The sequence below is a fragment of the Tenrec ecaudatus genome, chromosome 8 (assembly GCF_050624435.1).
Source record: "Tenrec ecaudatus isolate mTenEca1 chromosome 8, mTenEca1.hap1, whole genome shotgun sequence".
In the NCBI taxonomy this organism is placed as follows: Eukaryota; Metazoa; Chordata; class Mammalia; order Afrosoricida; family Tenrecidae; genus Tenrec; species Tenrec ecaudatus.
This window is the reverse complement of record NC_134537.1, coordinates 99669146-99690228: the sequence shown is the minus strand read 5'-3', so window position 1 is coordinate 99690228 and position 21083 is coordinate 99669146. Positions and strand designations below refer to the sequence as shown.

The 21083-nt window shown below is 37.2% G+C and overlaps 1 protein-coding gene and 1 non-coding gene across 2 annotated transcripts in view; one reads left to right on the top strand and one right to left on the bottom strand.

The window, feature by feature from the left end:
• The window catches only part of LOC142455491 (disintegrin and metalloproteinase domain-containing protein 32-like), a 258099-nt gene that overhangs the window by 31477 nt on the left and 205539 nt on the right, over positions 1-21083 (top strand). The window contains exons 6-8 of the mRNA XM_075557223.1: positions 2259-2327; positions 13267-13338; positions 13540-13706. Of these exons, the coding sequence (XP_075413338.1) occupies positions 2259-2327; positions 13267-13338; positions 13540-13706 (308 nt within the window). The remainder of the gene's footprint in view (positions 1-2258; positions 2328-13266; positions 13339-13539; positions 13707-21083) is intronic.
• On the bottom strand, positions 14486-14592 carry LOC142455714 (U6 spliceosomal RNA). Its single transcript, XR_012785861.1, has one exon. It is a non-coding gene; the product is annotated as a U6 spliceosomal RNA (small nuclear RNA).

Genomic DNA, 21083 nt, shown 5'->3' with positions numbered 1-21083 from the left:
CCTATATAAATGAAGCACTACAATATTTGTCCTTTTGTTGCCTGGCTTATTTCACTGAGCACATTGTTTTAAAGTTTAATTCCTGTATCAGAACTCCATTCTTTTTTATGACTGAATAATTGTCTGTTTTACATTTGTTTGCTCATTCCTTTGTTGACTAATACAGTTTAGTTTTCCCTTTTGACTATTGTGGGAAATGGTTATTGTGAATAATACTGCTATAAACATTGGTGCACACATATGTCTTTGAGCCTCTTTGTTCATTTCTTTTGGCTATATACCGAGTGGTGGAATTACCATATGATATTTCTTTGCTTAACTTTTTGTAGAACTGCCAAACTGTTTTCCATAGTGGCTTCGCCATTTTACATTATTATTACTAATGCACCAGAATTCAAATTTCCTATGTGTTTGTCAACATTTGCTACTTTACTTGCTTTTTAATAATAATCACTCTACTATGTGGTATCTCATTGTGGTTTTGATTTGCATTTATATAATGAATATTAATTTTGGGCATCTTTTCATTCACTTATTGATCATTTGCCTATCATTTTTGGATAAAGTCTATGCAAGTCTGTTGCTTATCTTTTTATTTTTATTGGATTATTTGTCTTTTTGTTGTGTTGTAGGAGTTCTTTATATATTATGGGTATCACACCCTTATCAGATATGATTTACAAATATGTTCTCTCAAGTTGTCCCTGTTTACTTGATAATGTCTTTTGGTATACAACATATAACATTTCTGATGATGTGTCACTTATCTATTCTTTTTCTTTTCCTGCTAGAACTTTAGGTGCCATATCTAAGAAACAATTTCCAAATCCAAGACCATGACAATTTATCCTTATGTTTTCTTCTAGAAGTTTTATGGTTCTAGTTCTCATACGGGGGGGGGGGGGGTGTGGTGGCAGGGTTCAAAATGTTTACGGAAAAAGTGGCATTAAAAGATTCCACACATTTTTGAATCCTCCTCATATTTAGGTTTTTGGTCTGTCTCAGTTAATTTTTGTAGATGGTACCAGGTATGAGTCCATTTTCATTCTTTTACCTTTGTACCACTACTATGAAGTCTAATTATTCTAGCACTGCAATTTTCCCCCTGTAATACATTGGTATTATCTTATTTTCAAACACAAAATATAATAACATATCATGTAAATTCTGTGGTTACAGCCATAATTAAGAGTTCAAAATAAAACATTGTGAAAAATTTCAAGTCTTTAAATTATTTTTTTAAAACAGATTCAGGTGCTCTAAAAGTTGTTCATTTGTTTTTGTAGAAATGCATATTGTGTGGGCAACAAGACTTACCACCCTTGTTGAGGATCAGTTAGTCACAGATATATGAAATTATTTTTTAGATTCTTAGTTCTATTTTATTTGGCTATCTGCCTATTATTCAGCCAGTAAAACACTCTTTTGATTGTGGTAGCTTTGTTAGTTGCTTTCAGGTCAGCTCCAATTCATGGCAACTGTATGTGTAACAGAACAAAATATTGCCTGATCCTGTGCCACATTCATGATTTCTAGCCTACTTGAGCCCATTGTTGTGGCTGTTGTGTCAGCCTATCTCACTGAGGGCTTCCCTCATTTCCACCAACCCTCTATTTTACAGAAAATAGTAGGAAATGCTCTGTGCTTCTTTTGAAGTGTTAGTATGCTACTATTCATGCTTCTACTGAACTGTCCTGGAAGCCTACTTGCAAAAAAACCCCAGCTATTGAACATCCTGTGGGCTACAGTCTACTCTGATACACATGGTGCTATCATATCAGGAACAACTGAAGAGCAACTAGTTTGGTTTTTATTTTTTATGTTGAAGACAGGTCATTGGTGGTGCAAATGGTTTGCATGTCACTATCAAGCCAAAAGGTTCTTCATGGTACGAGAGTTCAGGGCTTGCATGTGAGCTGAGGTTGTCAGTTTGAACTTACTCAAATTTCTGTGAAAGAAAAACCTGATGGTGTGCTCTTGTAAAGACTACAGCCTAGAAAAGTCTAAGCGGGAAGTTCTGTATGTCATGTGGTGTTTGTGAGAGTTAGGTTTTGTGTCAACTTGGCTGCATCTGTAGAAAGATATGGGTGGAGCGTACCTTCTCAATTAAGTCATACCAAAAATACATTGGTATGAACTGATTTCAAACACAAAACGTATAACATTTTGTACATTTTATGGTTACAGCTTTAATCAAGAGTTCAGAATGAAACATTATAAAAAATTCCAAGATTTTAATTAATTTTCTTTTTTCCTAGACAGATTCAACTGCTCCAAACACATATCCTCTTTATCTAGAAATGCACATTGTTGTGGACAAAACTCTGGTATGTGTTTTGTTTTTCTTTTAAATATCTGGTGGCAACGCATACTTACCTTTAGCTTGAGAGTAACTTAAACATGAATATATATATATATATATATATATATATATATATATATATATATATATATTTGTTCCTGTTCCATAGAGAAAGCCACAGAAAGTATTTCAAACTGAAAACTAGGTAGTACAAACCACACTAGTTTTATCAGAAATGTTTTATTTGAAATCATTACACAAAAATCCTGAAGGACAAATTGATTCTTCTGTTGGAACTTCATGTCTTTAGGGCACCCTTCCCATGACACTTTTTAATGGTGGTATTGAGGTGAAATTCTTTAAATTTTACTTAAGGGCAGTATGCAAAAGCAGTATACAGTCTCGGGGTGTGTTGCCAAGAAAGCAGCCCTAGTCTAGAAAATATATGTTGGTGACAAAAATATAGCAGACCATATATTAACACTTTATAATATTGTGCTAGGATTTTTTAGTTGTTACTGGTGGTGCACCTGTTCTAGCCTTCTTAAATTTTAACCTGCATAAAGGCAATACTATATCCTTGTTTCATATTTTAAAAATATTACAGGCAAAACAAAAATGCAGAAAATGTTGAAAACCAGATCAGGTCCAGCATGCATCAGTTGACAAAGTTTTAAATGTTTAAGTCAGATTTATGCCTTTGATCCTCTGAATATGGGTTGAGGTGGTGTCAGACAGTCTCTCAAGTGCCCCCTCCTGGATTCTCTGAGTTCACACTGTCAGCAGTGCACCCCATAGCTCCTCAGGGGGGCACCAAAGGGCGCTCTAGGCTCAAAGCTGTTGAGAAAGGCATTCCTGTTTGTATGACTTCAGGATGGACTTATGGAGACCCTCAGACTTCTGGACACATTCCTTCACTCTGGTTGAGAGCAGAGCAGTTTCCAGGAGAAAGAGAGAAGGGGTAAGGGAGAAGAGACTGCCCTTGAGATACTCTTTGAAGTCTTGAAAGCACTTGAATTAAAACCCTATTCCATTCTTGACTTTAGGAGTGTTATATTTCCTCTTTTTGAAGTATCACAGCAGTTGGGTGATGATGATAGAGGGAAGGGACATGATTCCAAAGGTTTTACAGTTTAGAGAGCTGGGTGAGAATCTCCAACTAAACTCCTGCGGAGACAGGATGCCATCAGTTTTTGTCTTTATGTATCTACTCCTGTGCTTCATAAACTGAGAAATCTAACAGAAACAATAAAAAACAAAAACAAGATGAAACAGAAAAAAGAAATAATATTATAAAGATAAAAATAAAGAGTAAGAAAGAAAAGACTACTAACAACATTTTAAAAAAACAGAGAAGCAATTTCTGTTGTGGAACAAGTGAGAAATATTTGAGCCTAGAGCAAATTTAAGTTAGACCAAGAAGGAGGGAGGTCCATGACCAAGTATCATATTATACGGTGGTTCGTTCCACCACTATAATCAAATTTATAATAATCACTGTCTGACAGTAAAGCTGTTCCAGTCCCTTGCAGGTGGCTAAAGGGGATGTGTCAGAAGCTTACTCTGACTAGATACCTTGCTGATGGGTTTTGGGGTCCCACTGTTCTCATAGCCTTCTACCAACTGGGTGTTCACAATTTAAGCTCTGATGCTTTCCCCTTCATCATATTTGGATTTTGTTATTGGTCATTTTGGATCACCCAGGCTGCTGTGCTTCTTCCATGTGAACATAGTTGATGCCTCACTTAGATGGCTGCTTGTTTGTATACAAGCCTTTACGACCTCAGAACTATTTCAATTGATAGCCAGGCACCATCTGCTTTCTTTACCACAGTTTGCTGTAGCACCTTTACCTTCAGTGATCTGTTCATGAAGGTGAGTACAAGCAGGGCCATGTGAAAAGCACTAATGATTCTTGGATTGGGGCTAGGATTAAAGAGGGAGTACAAAATCCATGGGATACGAACGACTCTGGTTTACTTTGACATCATCTTATGAGAAAAACCCAAACCAACAACAATAAAAAACAAACAACAATAACAAAAATCCAAAGCAAAATACAAAACAAACAAAGAAAGAAAAACATTGTCAATCATTCCCCAGGGGTATAAGGCAATTGCATTGATAGAATCAATAATTTATCCAATGGCATAGAACCTAATGCATTGTTGATATATGTATCTTGCTTCTTAAGATGTCTTGGAATTTTACCATGCTCCTAGTTAAAGTACTCATCAACAATGTTTACATAAACATTAGAGATTTATTAAAAACCAAAACCTATTACCATTGAGTCAATTTGACTCCTAGTAGTGTGTAGGACAGAATAGAACTGCCTTGTGGGTTTCAGAGACTGCAAATGTTTATGGGAGTCTCATCTTTCTCCAAGGAGCAGCTGGTAGTTTCGAACAACTAAGCTTGTGGCTAATAGCCCAATGTGAAACCCACTATATAATTTCCAATAAAAAACGGATTTATGAGCCCCACATTTAAATTTTTTTAGTTAATATCAGTTTTTAATACTTATGTACACTATCGAGGATACTTATGTCAGATCTCTTTATAATGATTTTAAATATTAAAATGATTTTAACACTTTCTTTAGTTTTTCCCACCCTCAGGAAGCATCTCTAATCCGTGTAAATTATTTTTTCTCTTCTTCTTTATTAAAATATATAACAATGTACATTTATTTTTACCCTAGTTTCCTAAAAACATTGATATAAATTGATTGTCTCATAATTACCTGTTTATAAACCTTACACCAGCTACTTTTCCTCCTTTCTTTAGTAATAAAGACTTTTATCTATAATTTTTAAACTTAATTTTTGAAATAATCCTAAATTCATAAAAGGTTGCAAAAAATGCCCAGGGAAGTCTTGTGTACTCTTCTCTCGGCTTTCCCCAGGTTTAACATCTTAGACAACAGTAGGGGAGGGGTCTCAAACAGTTCACGGGTAATGTGTATAATGGAAAAAGTATGCATGAATTAAATTTTTTTACGCCAAAATATATGTTACATCTGGACTGGATGTAGTTTGAGACAATAAGAAGGATAAAGCATCAATTTGAAAAGAATGCCTATCAGAGTAGCATGCATTCTGCTAAAATGGAAGGAAGAACAAAAAAGAAATTTATAGTGACGCTTAGGTAGAAGAATGGTGAAGTCATTGATACTTTGCAAAAAGTTTATGGGGATAATGACCAAAGAAATGAGCAGTTTTCACAAAGGATCAGTATTGAAGCTAAAGCACCCACAGCTACAGACTATCCACATCAACTTGTGAGGAACAACTGTTTGTACCCTAATTAAAAAGACCAAAAATTAACAGCAGAAACAATAGCTGATATCTTAAACATCTCAACTGGCTCAACTTACACAATTCTGATTAAAAAAATTAAAGTTGAACAAACTTTTCACTTGATGGCTCCTAAAACTACTTGAGACCCCAATCAGTTACAGATAAGAGCTTTTAATAGAAAATTTAAATAAATGGGATAGCTCTTGAAAATTTTCCTGCAAGAATTGTAATAGGAGATGAAACTTTACCAGTATGATTGTAAAGACAAAGTACAATCAAAGCAATGACTACCAAGAGTTGGAAGTGGTCCAATCAAGGCAAAAGCAGACAGGTCAAGATTAAAAGTTGTGCAACAGTTTTTTCTCAATGCTCCAGTCAGGATTAGAGGAAATTTTATTAAAAACCAGCAATGTACCAATGACACAACCTTGCTCACTGAAAGTGAGGAGGACCTGATGTACTTGCTGATGAAGATCAAGGATTGTAGTCTTTAGGATAGATTACAGCTCCATGTACAGAAGACCACATTACTCACAACTGGACCAATAGATAACCTCATGATAAATGGAGAAAGAGGTCAAAGTTGTCAAGGATTTAACCTTGCTTGGATCCACAATTAATGCTCATGGAAGCACCAGTCAAGAGATCAAAAGATGAGTTGCATTGGGTAAATTTTCTGCATATACTCTTTAGAGTATTGAAAAGTAAGGATGTTATTTTGAGGCCTAACTTATGCTTGATACAAGCCATATTTTCAATTGCCTCACATGCATGTGAAAGTTGGCTGTTGAATAAGGAAGACTGGAAAAGAACTGATGCATGTGAGTTATGGTGCTGGAGAAGACTAGTGACTGCTATAGGACAAACTGATCTGTCTCGGAAGAAGTTGTCTGCTGTACTCCTTAGAGGCAACGTTGGCCAAACTTTGTCTTAGGTATTTTTGACATATTGTCAGGAGAGACCTGTTGGTGGAGAAGGACACCATGCTTGGTAAAGTGAAGAGGCGGCGATAAAGAGGAAGGCCCTCAACAAGACGGGCGACACAGCGGCTGCATCCATGGGCTCAGGCACAGGAACAACAGCGAGGATGGCGCAGGACTGGGCAGTGTTTCATTCTGTTGTGTATAAGATTGCTATGGCTTGGAAATAAACTCGATTTCACCTAACAACAAGAAGCCATTTTGCTTGTTTACTTTCTGAAGTTTCCAAGAATTATAATATCTATGGTTTATGAGAGTGTTTTGAGAAAATTAGGCAAAGCTTTAGCAGAAAAACAGCAGGACAAGCTTGCCCAGAGTCTTTTTTGTAAAGATCATTTTTTTTGGGGGGGGGGGGGTGGTTCTTACAGTTCTTATAACAATCCATACGTCAATTGTATAAAGAATATTTGTGCATACGTTGCCATCATTCACCAATCTTTCTACACATCAATGCTGCTATTCATTCCCATAGAATAAGAACAATGATACGAGGGCTTATTTTTTAAAGTTTTATTGTATAATTCAATAATAGTTCAATCATTTAAGAAGAGTTGTATAATCATCACCACAATCAATTTTAGAATATTTTCTTCTTTCCTTATATTCATTGTTAGTTAGCTCTCCATTTCCCCCCAACCTCCTTATCCATCCCCCCTAGAAATCACTAATTTAGTTACAATCTCTATATATTTACCTATTCTGGATTTCAGATACAGAAAACATACAAAAACAAACACATACCCCAAACTAGCAATAATAACAATGTAAATCAGAGACAAATCTCAGTCCAAAAGAAAGCAGAAAGTATTTTTCCAATGGCTTGAACGGGAGCTCAAATAGGAAGGTGGTACATTTTAATCCCTGTGCGTGGCAGCAAGGCTGTCCACATCCCTGATCTTTGGTCAGAGGACATTCTCTGGAGGAGTAATCCACGTGTACTTTCCCTTCACTTTTTTTTAAACAAACAATTTTAAAATGAGTCAAAAGGAGATCAAATGATAACTTTACAATGCTCTCTCGGATCCCTGGACTATGGCAGTCTGTCTTCTAATTCACGTATAATAACATCTGTTGGCTTGAATCTATTGTTGAATCATTTTCAAAAATAAAGTTTTTCTGGGGCTCTTATGTTTTTTTATAACAATTCACACATCAATTGTATCAAGCACATGTATACAAATGTTGCCATCATAATTTTTAAAACATTTTCTTTCTATGTGACCTCTTGGTATCAGCTCATCTTTTCTCTCTCCCTCCCTCACCACCCTCATGAACCCTTGATGAATTATAAATTATTTTAATTTTCATATCTTACACCACCCGTTGTCTCTCTTCACCCACGTTTCTGATGTTCATCCCGGGGGTGGGGTGGTGGTGGTGGTGGTGGGGTGGTTACACATCTTCTTTGTAATTGGTTTCTGGTTTCCCTTCTACCCTCACCTTCCCCCTACCCTCACGGTATTGCTATTTCCATTTCTGTTCCTGGGGGTTTATATGTCCTGGATTCAGTGTGTCGAGAGCTCTTTGTGTGTGTGTGTGTGTGTGTGTGTGTGTGTAGAGCTCTTATTTGTATCAGTGTACATGTTCTGATCTAGCCGGGTTTGTAAGGTAGAACTGGGGTCATGATAGTGGAAGGGAAGAAGCATTCAAGAACTAGGGAATGTATGTGTTTTGTGGGTGCTATACTGCACTCTGTCTGACTCGTCCCTTCCTTATGACCCTGCTGTGAGAGGATGTCCAATTGTCTACAAATGGGCTTTGGGTTTCCATCAAAACACCACTCGTTTGCACTGGTATGATTGTTTTGGTTCTTCTGATGTCTGAAACCTGATCCTGTGGATACCTCGTGACCACACAGGTTGGTGTGCTTCTTTGATGTGGGCTTTGCTGCTTCCCTACTAGATGGCCACTTGTTTAAATTCAAGCCTTTAAGACCCCAGCTACTATATCTTTTAATAGCCAGGCACCATCAGCTTTATTCACCACACTCGATTATGCACCCATTTTATCTTCAATGATTGTGTCAGAAAGGTGAGCATCACAGAATGCCAGGTTATTAGAACAAAGTGTTCTTGCATTGAGGGAGGACTTAAGTAGAGGCTCAATGTTCTTCTGCTTCCTTAATACTTAACATATAAATATATGTACATAGGTGTATATCCCTATCATTATGTATTAATAATTACATATGTACATGCCTATATTTATACCTCTTTAAATGTCTTTTGCCTCCTAATTCTTTCCTCTATTTTATTTTACTTCCCTCCTGTTCCCCTATCATGATTGACCTTCATTCTGCTCTCTGTACTTAATCTCAGCTATATTGCCCTTGATCTAACCCCACCAGGCATTTTACACCTTCCTTGTCATTGATTTGGGATCTCTTTTTGTGCATTTTAAAATTCACCTATTTCACTCTTCAATTCCATTATTTATTATTTGCTTGCTAGGTGTCATTTAAAAGTGAGATAAAATTTTACCACATCATGCACTCTTTTTAAAATCATTTTATTAGGGGTTCATACAACTCTTATCACAATCCATATATACATCAATTGTGTAAAGCACATTTGTACATTCATTGCCCTCATCTTTCTCAAAACATTTGCTCTCCACTTAAGCCCCTTACATCAGGTCCTCATTTTTTCTCCTCCCTCCCTGTTCCCACCTCCCTCATGAACCCTTGATAATTTATAAATTATAATTTTGTCATATCTTGCCCTGTCCGACGTCTCCCTTTACCCATTTTTCTGTTGTCCGTCCCCCAGCGAGGAGGTCATATGAAGATCCTTGTAATCAGTTCCCCCTTTCCAACCCACACTCCCTCTGCCCTCCCAGTATTGCCACTCACACCACTGGTTCTGAAGGGATCATCTGCCCTAGATTCCCTGTTTTTCCAGGTCCTATCTGTACCGGTGTACATCCTCTGATATAGCCAGACTTGCAAGATAGAATTGGGATCATGATAGTGGGTGGTGGTGGTGGGGGGAGGAAGCATTTAGGAACTAGAGGAAAGTTGTAATTTTCATCATTGCTACATCACACCCTGACTGGCTCATCCCCTCCCTGAGGCCCTTCTGTAAGGGGATATTCAGTGGCCTACAAATGGGCTTTGGGTCTCCACTCCGCACTCCTCCCTTCCATTCGCTATGATAAATTTTTTTGTTCTGATGATGCCTGTGATCACACAGGCTGGTGTGTTTCTTCCATGTGGGCTTTGTTGCTTCTTAGCTAGATGGCCGCCTATTTATCTTCAAGTCTTTAAGACCCCAGATGCTATATCTTTTGATAGCTGGCCACCATCAGCTTTCTTCGCCACATTTGTTTATGCACCCATTTGTCTTCAGCAATCGTATCAGGGAGGTGAGCACACAATGATATGATTTTTTTGTTCTTTGATGCCTGATAACTGCTCCCTTTGGTACCTCGTGATCACACAGGCTGGTGTGCTTCTTCCATGTGGGCTTTGTTGCTTCTGAGCTAGATGGTTGCTTGTTTACATTCAAGTCTTTAAGGCCCCAGATGCTATATCTTTTGATAGCTGGTCACCATCAGCTGTCTTCACCACATTTGCTTATTCACCTGCTTTATCTTCAGCGGTTGTGTGTGGAAGGTGAGCATCATAGAATACCAAATTAATAGAACAAAGTATTCTTGCATTGAGGGAGTACTTGAGTGGAGGCCCAATGTCCTTCTGCTACCTTAATACTAAACCTATAAATATATACACATATATTTCCCCATCCTCATATGTAAATATATTTGCATATGTACATGTCTTTATCTAGACCTGTATAAATGCCCTTTGCCTCCAGCTCTTTCCTCTATTTCCATGGACTTTCCTCCTGTCCCACTATCATGATCAGTCCCCACCAGGGTTTCAGCAATTCCTCTTGGTTATATTACCCTTGATCATGTCCAACCAGGCCTCCCACCCATTCCTCACCACCCATTTGGATCATTTGTCCCTGGGTTCTCTTGTCACTGGGTTTGTTAACACCACTATCTTTCTCCCTACCTCCCCCTTTCCCATGTCCCCCTGGAACTGTCGGTTCCGTTGTTTTCCTCTAGATTGTTCATCCAGCCTATCTTATTTAGACCGACCTGTGGAGCTAATAACACGCACAAAAACAAGACAGAGTAAAACGATGCAACAATCTACAACAAAACAACACCACCACCACTACAACATATCCATGACAGAAAACAAAACACAAGAAAGAAAAGCTTGCAGTTAGTTCAAGGATTGTTTGTTGGCCTTTAGGAGTGTTTTGCAGTTCAGCCTGTTGGGTCACCACGCCCTGGCCCCAAAGTCCACCTTCAGCATTCCCTGGGGACCTTGCCACTCCCTTCCCTCTTCATCTGCTCCTGTGTGCTCTGATCAGATATATCCCTCTCCCGGAGCTGCAGAGTCAATGCCGTCTTTTGAAATAAATTCTTCTGGGGGGAGGGGCAGATGTCCACTTAGTAGTTGGGATTGGGGCCGGCCGCCCAGACCTCTCCACTGGTTCCCTACTCGACGCTGGCAACATCATGCATTCGTATGAAGACCTAAATTGCTGCTCTCAAGCTAGGCCATAGGATTTTGTAAGAGTTTTATGTGAAATCATTATGCATCCTCTCTAATCCTGATTTGGCTCCTTCCAACTTCTTTTTGTGTCCTTATCTTTAAAAAATCTTCAAAGGGACCTATCTTTCTTCAGTTTATAATGTAAAAAAAAATACTGCATTGCTAAATTCCCAGGACATCCTCAGTTCTGTAGGTATGGACTAAATCCGTGGCATCGTCACCTGTACAACTACCTGGATCTTGATAAAGCTCATGTTTAGAAGTAAAGTTTATGCATTTCTTATCTTTTTGATTCCATTTCTCTGGGAACATTCTCAAGTTTCCTTGCATTGTAATATCAAAAACAAAATGCATAGTTTATTCACATTTCACCAGTTAGATATGTTATTTGTGTTTATATAACTTCAAGCAATTGTGTCACAGGTATAGTCTTGTAGAATCACCACCACAATTGAAATACAAAACTAACTGCATTCTCATCATTCTTCTTCTATAGCCACATCGTCCTGTCTTCCTCAGTTCTTTATTTTTTAAAGCACTCAAAAAAAAAAAAAATAAAGCACTCAGATAACTGTGAAGACTATGTGAAGTCATTTCTTTCTTTTTTAAATTAAATACTTTTACTGGGGGCTCTCACATCTCTTATCACAACCCATACATTCATCCAGTGTGTCAAGCACCTTTGCACACATGCCACCATCATTATTTTCAAAGCATTCTCTTCCCACTTGAGCCCCTGATATCAGCTCCCCATTTATTCCCCCTCCCTTCCCCTGCCAGCCCTCCCTCATAAGTTATAGATTACTATTTTCATATCTTACATCGTCTCTTCCTCAGTTCTTTCCCCCACCAAAACTATTTTTTTTAGAAGCTAATACAGACATCATATTATTCCAGAGTGCAATCACATCAAGCAGTATTGTACAACTGCTACCACAGTCAGTTTCAAAATATTCTCTTTCATCCTGAGTTCCTTGATATCAGCTCCCCTTTGCCTCTCTCCCCTGCTGTACTGCCCAGGAACCCTTATTCCACTTGTCGTTATAGGTTAATCAATCATGGGTTTCATATACTGAGGAACAGAAAAAACAACCAAAATTCAAGAAGATTACCCTCAATCACAAAATACATCTGATATATACTCCAATATGAAGAAATCTCCCACCCCCACCCCCCAGAAAATGTTGAAAACCAGATCAGGCCCGATGTGCATCGGAGGGGTAGGGGGAATCAAATGACAAGGTTTAAACCATTCCAAGTCAGCTTTATCCTTTTGATCTGTAGTCATCTCCCCAATGCACTCTGTTGGTAACTAGTTTCTTCCCATCCCTCTATTATGTATAGTCTTCCTCAGTTCTAACCCCTGGCAACCATTAATTTATTCTCCATGTCAATGTCTGTGGTTATTGTCCTGATCGTCACGAATGCTATATTAATGGAATCATGCAACATGTATCCCTTTGAGATTTCTGCTTCACATCTAGCATAGTGTTTTTGTAGTTTATCTCAGTTGTTGCATGCATCCATAGTCCATGCTCTCTCTGTTAAGCTGAGTAGTATCCCACAGTGTGAACGCTCCACTATTTGTTCAACAATTGATCCGTGAAGGAATAGTTGTTTCCTATTATCAGTAAAGTTGCTATAAGCATTGTGTATAGGTTTTGGTGAAAGTATTATTTTTCATTTATTTGGGCGAAGTGCTTGGCAGGCATCCTCAAACTTTTTGAACAGGGGCCAGTTCACGTCCCTCACCAATTCCTATGCACATTGCACATATTTTATTTTGAAATAAAAGAACAAATGGGGCAAAAACACCCGGTGGGCCAGATAAATGTCCTTGGTGGGCTGCATGTGGCCTGAGGGCCGTAGTTTGAGGATGCCTGGGGGTGTGTGTCATTGTTGGATGATTTGACAAGTCTGTTAAAAAACCTGCTAAACCATTTTTCAACAATGTGTAATAAACTTATATTTGATTTTATTTGTTGGTGTCTTAATTTGAGCTGCTATATTCCCATAGCAGCCTCAAATATTTTGGGTGTAGATAGAGAGTAAATATCAAAGACATTTTGTAGCAAATTGTATTTAAATTGTTTATTAATTCTGTTTTTTCAGTATGATTATTTGGGCTCTGATGATGTGTTAGTAACGAATAGAATCTTCGAAATTATTGGCCTTTTAAACTTGGTAAGTATTTTCCTCTTAATACTATGGTAGTTAGAAAAATATTTTGTAATTATAATTTGGATTAATTTGATCAGGGATTTCAAAATAATTAAGTTATCAAAAATGCTGAATATAGATTTATTAAAACATTGAATTAATTTCTGGGTAATATGAGACGATATAAAGATGAATTTTGCATTTATGTATCTCTTCTGTTTTTAGATTTTTGCACAAATTAAAGTCACTACTGTGCTGTCCTCATTGGAGTTGTGGTCAGACAAAAATAAGATTTCTACAGATGGTGAGGCAGATGATATATTGCATAGATTTTTAGAATGGAAAAAATTCTATCTCACCCTAAGGCCCCATGATGTTGCCTACCTCTTCATGTAAGAATAATGTTTCAGTATTCCTCTAAAGAAAACAAAGGTCTATGATAATCATGTAGCTTAATATAAGGAATTGTTATTTATTTCTTATGTTTTAAACTTTGATTATTCATTATGTGCTTTATCTAGGTCTCATGCTTTCATTCTTGTCAGGCAATAAGAAGAGATTATTAACCTTTGTTCTTATCCTCTGACCATAGAGAAAATCAAGGATTCTGGAGGTTAAGCCATTTCATGATTTTTTACTCTAGTGGGATCCAGAGCTTGAAACCACCGCTTGTAAATTCAGAACACATATTCTTAACTTCTAGGCAAAGAAGAATTTATTTTGTGAAGAGTAGAATTTTGTTACTAGCTAATGAGTTTTCTACATTATTTTTAAATGTTAGATTTCTACTGACGGATTATAATCATAGATAATTATTTTTCTCAGATTGAATTTGTAGGTAATAATAACCACAATGTTTTCCAATAAGTCAGTGTATATGCTTTTAAGTTATATGTATATATTAGTACTTCTTGAAACAAATATATTCTACATCATTTCTAGCAATAAGTATTATTATCTTTTTATTTTATGGCAATATAATGGTTATCAATTGGTATACATTTCTGACTACTAGTTACTTTGAGCATTTTTCATGTTCATATCAATAATTTAAATTTTTCATTCAGTAATTACTTGTATCTGTCATTGAATTAGTTTCTTGCAATTTGTAAGTTTTTAGAAAAGACATTTCTCATTTCTTTTTGTAGTTTTTCTTTTCTTTCTTTTTAAAAAAAATCTGGAATGCTTCACGAATTTGCATGTCACCCTTGTGCAGAGCCCCTGCTAGTCTTCTCTGAATTGTTCCAGTTTTAATATATGTGCTGCCAAAGTGAGCACTTCTTACTGCAGTTTGGATGAAATTTTGCAGAGAAAATTAATTTTCCATTCAGCAATTTATTCATATTTTGTCTCATGACACTAGCTGCCTCAATGTAACAGCATCTCCCCACGTCCTCGCAGCATTTTCTGTTGCCATTCCTCCTTCTTCCTTGTCCGTTCCTGACTTCTGAATTTTGCTCTTGGGAAAATGTTGCTCTTCTGGTGTTATATAGTTGATTATTCTGAGGAGTATGTTTTCACAAGGTGGCATTTGTTCACTGTATGAGTTGTCTATGTAGATACCCAGAGGTGGGTTCAGTTCCAGATTTCAAGGCTCTTTAAGGGCCCTAATCATGAGGGCCTCTTTTTATCCACCTATCTCTATCAGACCAATATTCTTGATCTTTCTTATGCTTTTGAATTTTTGAATTTTGTTATACACTCTCTCCCAATCTGTCTAGTCTCTACTCCCCATGCAAGCATTTCAAACATTTTCTTCTGTGAGCTCTCATGCCCATTGACCTAGATGTCCCCAAGACTGTAGTTCCAAGCCCAAGGCCTTGTCCCTCAGGGATTTGGGTTATGGCTAAGGAATTTTTATAACTTTCCTTCTTGGCATGCTCCTCTATCTATATGAATCTATTTGTAGCACATATAAATACAGATGTAGAAATAATCCTCTAACAGTATTCTTGGGTGCACTGTTCTATACCTATTTGCCTTTCCTAGTTCCTTGTATATTCATTTGTAAATTATTATTTATTACTCTTACTGCAGTGTTGTACATTTATTTACTGTTGTTGGCCTTTTACTCTTGTGTGTGCTTCTCAGTGCATTTCTTTTCTTTGGTCATGCTGTGACCTTTTCATTGTTAAATGTTTCCCCTTAACTCAAGTTAATACATATCAACTCTATCATTAGTTTCCCTACTTCCCACTCCAGTTCCTGGTAACTGTCAAACAACATTTATTTCTATGTGTAAACTTTTGATTGACTTTTTATAACTATGGTCTCAAAAACATTTGTTCTTTGTGGTTGACGTATTTTCTCAGCATAATATACTTCCGTCCATTCATGCGATGAGGCGCTGTGGAACATGGTATTTAATGTAGCAGAGCAGTAGCTCATTGGTGCGTGTACCGTAGTTTGTTTGTATTTCTCTGTTGATGGCACTTAGAACACTTCCATCGTTTACTATTGTGAATTATGCTGCGATGATTATGGTGTGCATGGTTCCTACTTTCTACTTAGTGGTGCAATTGCTGAATCATACGATATTTCTATTTCCAACTTTTAGTGAAGTGTCAATCTATTTTCACTAGCAGTGTATTAGAGTTCTAATCTTCCCACAACTTCTCATGCACCTGTTGTTTTATAAAACTTTTCTGTCACTGCTGGGGTGAGATGATTGCTCATGATTTTGATTTGCATCTCTTTGTGGTAAATGGCAATGGATATTGAAAGTACCGTGGAGTGCCAAAAGAACAAATAAATCGGTCTTAGAGCAAGTACAACCAGAATGTTCCTTAGAGATAAGGATGGTGAGGCTTATTATCTTGTACTTTGGACATGTTATTAGGAGGGTGCAGTCTTTGGAGAAGGACATTATGAGTGGTAAAGCAGGGGAGCAGTAAAAAAGAGGAAGGCCCTCAACAAGGTGGATTGGTTCAGTGGCTGCAAGCATATGAGCAATGGCAAAGGACCAGGAGGCATCTCATTCTGTTGTATACAGGGTCATTATAGGTCAAAACCTACTGGACCACACCTCACAACAACAATAACATGGTTAACAAGGGATTGTGGGGCTTTCTAGTCCTATTAAGAGTTACAGGTTTGGAGACTCATGGGGGCAATTCTAACCTGTCCAAATAGGATCCCTGAGTTGGCATCTACTTAATGGCAGTGAATTTGGTTTTCGTTTTGGAGTTTAGAAATGGCTCAAGCCATTTAGAAATGGTTTAAGCATTGGAAGGCTAACAGAAAGTTCAATAAGCTACTTCAAGGGACAAAGATAAGGCAATCTGCTTCTGCAAAGATTTATAGCCTTGGAAATTCCACAGGATAGTTACACTCTGTTCTGTATGTCACTCTGCATTAGAATCAACTCAATAGAGAGCCTGCCTAATGCCCACGAGTCATATATCACCCCTTTTATATGTATATATTAAAAAACACTTCAACAAGGGTGACCTCACCTCAGCTGAGGTCAGTTTCTCAAGATGAAGGGAGAGGGAGAAGAACATTCCATTACTGCCATATTACATTGTTCTAGGGCCACCCCAAATCAATAGACATTCCCTTAAATTCATATTTATAAACTTGCCATCAGAGTGCGAGTTCCAATCTCTCTGCACCCTTTCCAGCATTTTTTATAAAAAGCAGGCTATCATTTCAGGTGCAAGGTGATATCTAAATGTTGTTTTAATTTGCATCTCCCAGATGTCAAGTGATAAATAGCATTTCCTCATGTGTTTGTTATACATTTGAGTGTATTCCCTTGTGAATTGTTGTCTATTTACATCTTTTGGCTCACCTTACTTGGGTTATTATTGTTTACTTATTGAGATATTGCAGAGTTCTCTATATTTTAATTATTAGTACCTTGACTGTTGTGTCATTGCTAAAGATTCCTGCTCCCCACCCCAATCTGTGGGATCTTGTTTTACTTTCCTGAGAGGTCTTTTAAGATAATCCTAGTTAATCTATTTTGTCTTCCATTGTGTGTACATCTTTATTATATTTGATAGTCTGTGTATAGCCTGCAATAGGACCCTTACAATTTGTCCCAATTTTCTCATTGATGGTTCTTAGAACTTTAGGATTTACATTTATGTTTCTAATGTATCTTGAGTTTGTTTTGTGCATGGGGCGAGATGTGGGACCTATTTCATTCTTTTGTAGATGGAGATCCAATTGTTATAGCACCATTTGTTCAAGAGGCTGTCCTATTCTCATTTAAAAAATTTTTTTGGTCCTTTGTTAAAGAATAAGTTGGCTCTATGTGGATGCTTGTATTTCTGGGTTTTCTATCCCATTCCATTGACCTATATATTTATCATTGGATCAGTACCAGGTTGTTTTGTACACTGTGTCTGTGAAGTAGGCTTTGAAGGTTGGGTATTATAAAGCCTCCTACTTTGTTCTTTTTGAGAAGTTCTTTGCTTATCCCATGCCTCCTCTTCCTTCATATGAAGTTGGTAATTAGTTTTTCCATTGCTTTAAAGAATTAAGTTGGGATTTGGATCAAAATTCTGCTATATTTTAGATTGCTTTAGATAATATTGACATTTTCACAATATTAAATCTTCCTGTCCACAAACACAGGATATCCTTCCACTTGTGTAGGACTCTTGCTTTCTTGAAGTAGTATTCTGTAGTTCCCTGTAACATGTCTACATCATTTGTTCTATATACCAGGATTGTTTGACTAGTGTTGGCATCAGTTCTTTGTTTGTGTTTTGTGTCTTATTTCTTTGGAGTATATGCCAGCAAGCATTTCTGGATCATATGGTATTTCAATTCCCAGTTGTCTTAGATAGTGCCATATTGCTTTCTGTGTCAGAACTATTTGTTGTGGCTGGTAATTTATTATAACCTGTTCAGTTTCTCCTTTTGTGAAGGGCTCAAACTATTTACCTCATTTTGGGTCAATTTAACTATGCCTATGTAATGTGTTTCTTGAAATCTGTCCACTTCATATAGATTTTCAAATTTTTGTAATCTAGTTCTTCACAATATTATGTGGCTTTTTATTTCATTTAGTTCTGTTGTGACATTAAACATTTCATTTCTTTTGGGGAGCAGTATTTACATTATTTCCCCCAATAATTTTATTGATATAAAATTCAAATATCATACACTTCCATAGTTAAGTTCTTTTAAAAAAGAGTTGGGTATACATCATTATAATCAGTTCTGATGCACCCTGCCAATACCCATTACTTGCTCCCTAGTTCCTCTCAGCTACCCCCCCACCTCCCAACCCTGATAAGCTGTTACAGCAGTTATTGTCCTTATACATCTGCTCATTCTGTGCTTCGTGAACTTGGAAACATAACAGAAAAAATTACAGAATTCCAGCAACATAGCAACTGATTAACATACCAGAGGGACTCTGCAGAAATCAGGGCAGGAGAGTCACTGAGAGGGAAATTCTACACTGCTGGGTCATGGAAAGAGCATCACGAATATAAGTAGGTATAGATCCACTAGGTTTTGAGGAGATGTGGGCTTTTGGCTTACCACTGTGAAGATCCGTTAACCTTAACATCATGAGAGCAGCTAGGGAAAAACAAGCAGTAACCTATAAAGGTTCCCAAATAAGAATAGACTGAGACCTATCAGCAAACACTATGAAGAGGAGAGAGTGGAGTAACATATTCCAAAAATTGAAGGAAAATAATACAAACCCAAGAATGCTCTAACCAGCCAAATTATTTATCAAGATAGATGGAGAAATAAGAGTCTTCCAAGACAAGGAAAACACTCCCAGAATATTTTAGAAGAAACCCAGCGCTGCAAAAGATCCTTGCCGACCCAGAATGGGCAGAAGAACAGCTTTCACGGAGCAGCAGAGAGCACCATATAGAACAACCCCACCCAGGGGCAACAAAGAGAAAACAGCCCTCCAAATAGCGTTGGCTTAAATATGGAAAGAAATCAAGAATGAAACACACACGCGCGTGCGCACACACACAACACAGTGATAAGAAAGGGAGGGAGGAAAACACCCAACACAAAAGGTACAAGATGACATCACAGAATCCACAGATGAATGTAATAACCTGAATATCAGTGGACTGAACTCAGGTATTAAAAGGCAGAGGCTAGCAGACTGGCTTAGAAAACACAACATGTCAATCTTCTGCCTATAAGAGACACATCTCAAGGTTATAGACAAAAATAGGCTGAGAATCAAAGGCTGGAGAAAAATATACCAAGCGAATGGCAATTCAAAAAAAGCAGGAGTTTCAAGCCTAATGTTAGACAAAATTGATGTCAAGGTGCTAACCATAGCAAAAGATAAGGAGGGGCATTATATAATGCTCAAGGGAATAATAGACCAAGAACTAATGAGCCTAATAAATGTATACACACTCAATGAGACACCATGATAATCATCAAACAATCTAAAAGATGAAAAAAGAAATTATAGGCTCAACAATTATAGGAGGTGACTTTAATACACCATTCTCTGAGAAAGATAGCTTATAGGGAAAGAAGCCTAACTAGGAAGCTACAGATCTACACATTATTATTAGACTATTTGACCTGATAGATATTTTCAGAGCTCTCTAGCCAAATGCAAAAAAATAAAATCACATTCTTTTCAAGCCCACATGGCACATACTTAAAGATAAACAACATGCTGGAACACAAATTGAATCTGTGTAAATTCAAGCACATAGAGATCATACAGACTTTTATCTCCACCCACTATGCCATATGTCTGGAAATCAACAAAAGAACATTTAAGACAACAAGGGCAAACACTGGAGAATCAATAAATCTTCTAAAAAAGGAATGGGTACTGCCCCAGAGTAGAGATGAAATTAGGAATTTCTAGAAACCAATGAGAATAAGAATACCATGTACTAAAACCTTTGGGACACAGCAAAGGCATTTATCAGATGAAGTTTGATAGCAATTCATGCACACATGAAAAAGGAAGAGAGACTTATGATTGATATGCTGACACAAAATTCACATTAACTAGAGCAGAGTCAACAGGACAGTACTACTAATAGCAAAAGGAAAGAAATAATTAAAATAAGGGCAGATATTCATGAGAGGTTAAACAAGGAAACTATGAAAAATTAATACACACGAAAGTTCTTTCTTTGAAAAGATTAACAGAATCAACAGACCACTGGAAAACATAACTAAAGAAAGGAAGGAACAAATTTAAAGAGCAAGGTTGAGGGATGAAATGGAACATTACAGCAGACCCTACTGAAACTGAAAACATAATTACACAGTACTAGGAAGGCCTATACTCCAATGAATTCAACAACTTGGAAGACATGGACAAATACTTGGAAAAAAACAATCCCTCCCTCCACTAATACAGATGGACATCAAGAATCTCAACAGACCCATAGCAATGGCAGAAATAGACAAGGTTATCAAGGGATTACTAACAAAAAATTCCCTGACCTGGTGGCTTCACACGAGAATTCTACCAAGCATTCAAGGAAGAACTGACCCCATTCCTTCACAAACTCTTCCAGAACATAGACAAATACAGCAAACTCCCTAACTCTTTCTATGAAGCTAGTATAACTCTGATACCAAAACTGGGCAAGGATCCCACAAGAATCGAGGACTACAGACCAATATACCTAACGAACATTGATGCGAAAATCCTTAAAAAAAATACTGGCCAATAGAATACAAATAGATATAAAACAAATAATTCACCATGACCAAGTGGAATTCATACCAGGATGCAGGGATGGTTCAACATAAGAAAGACCATTAGTATCATTCACCACATTAACATGGAAAAT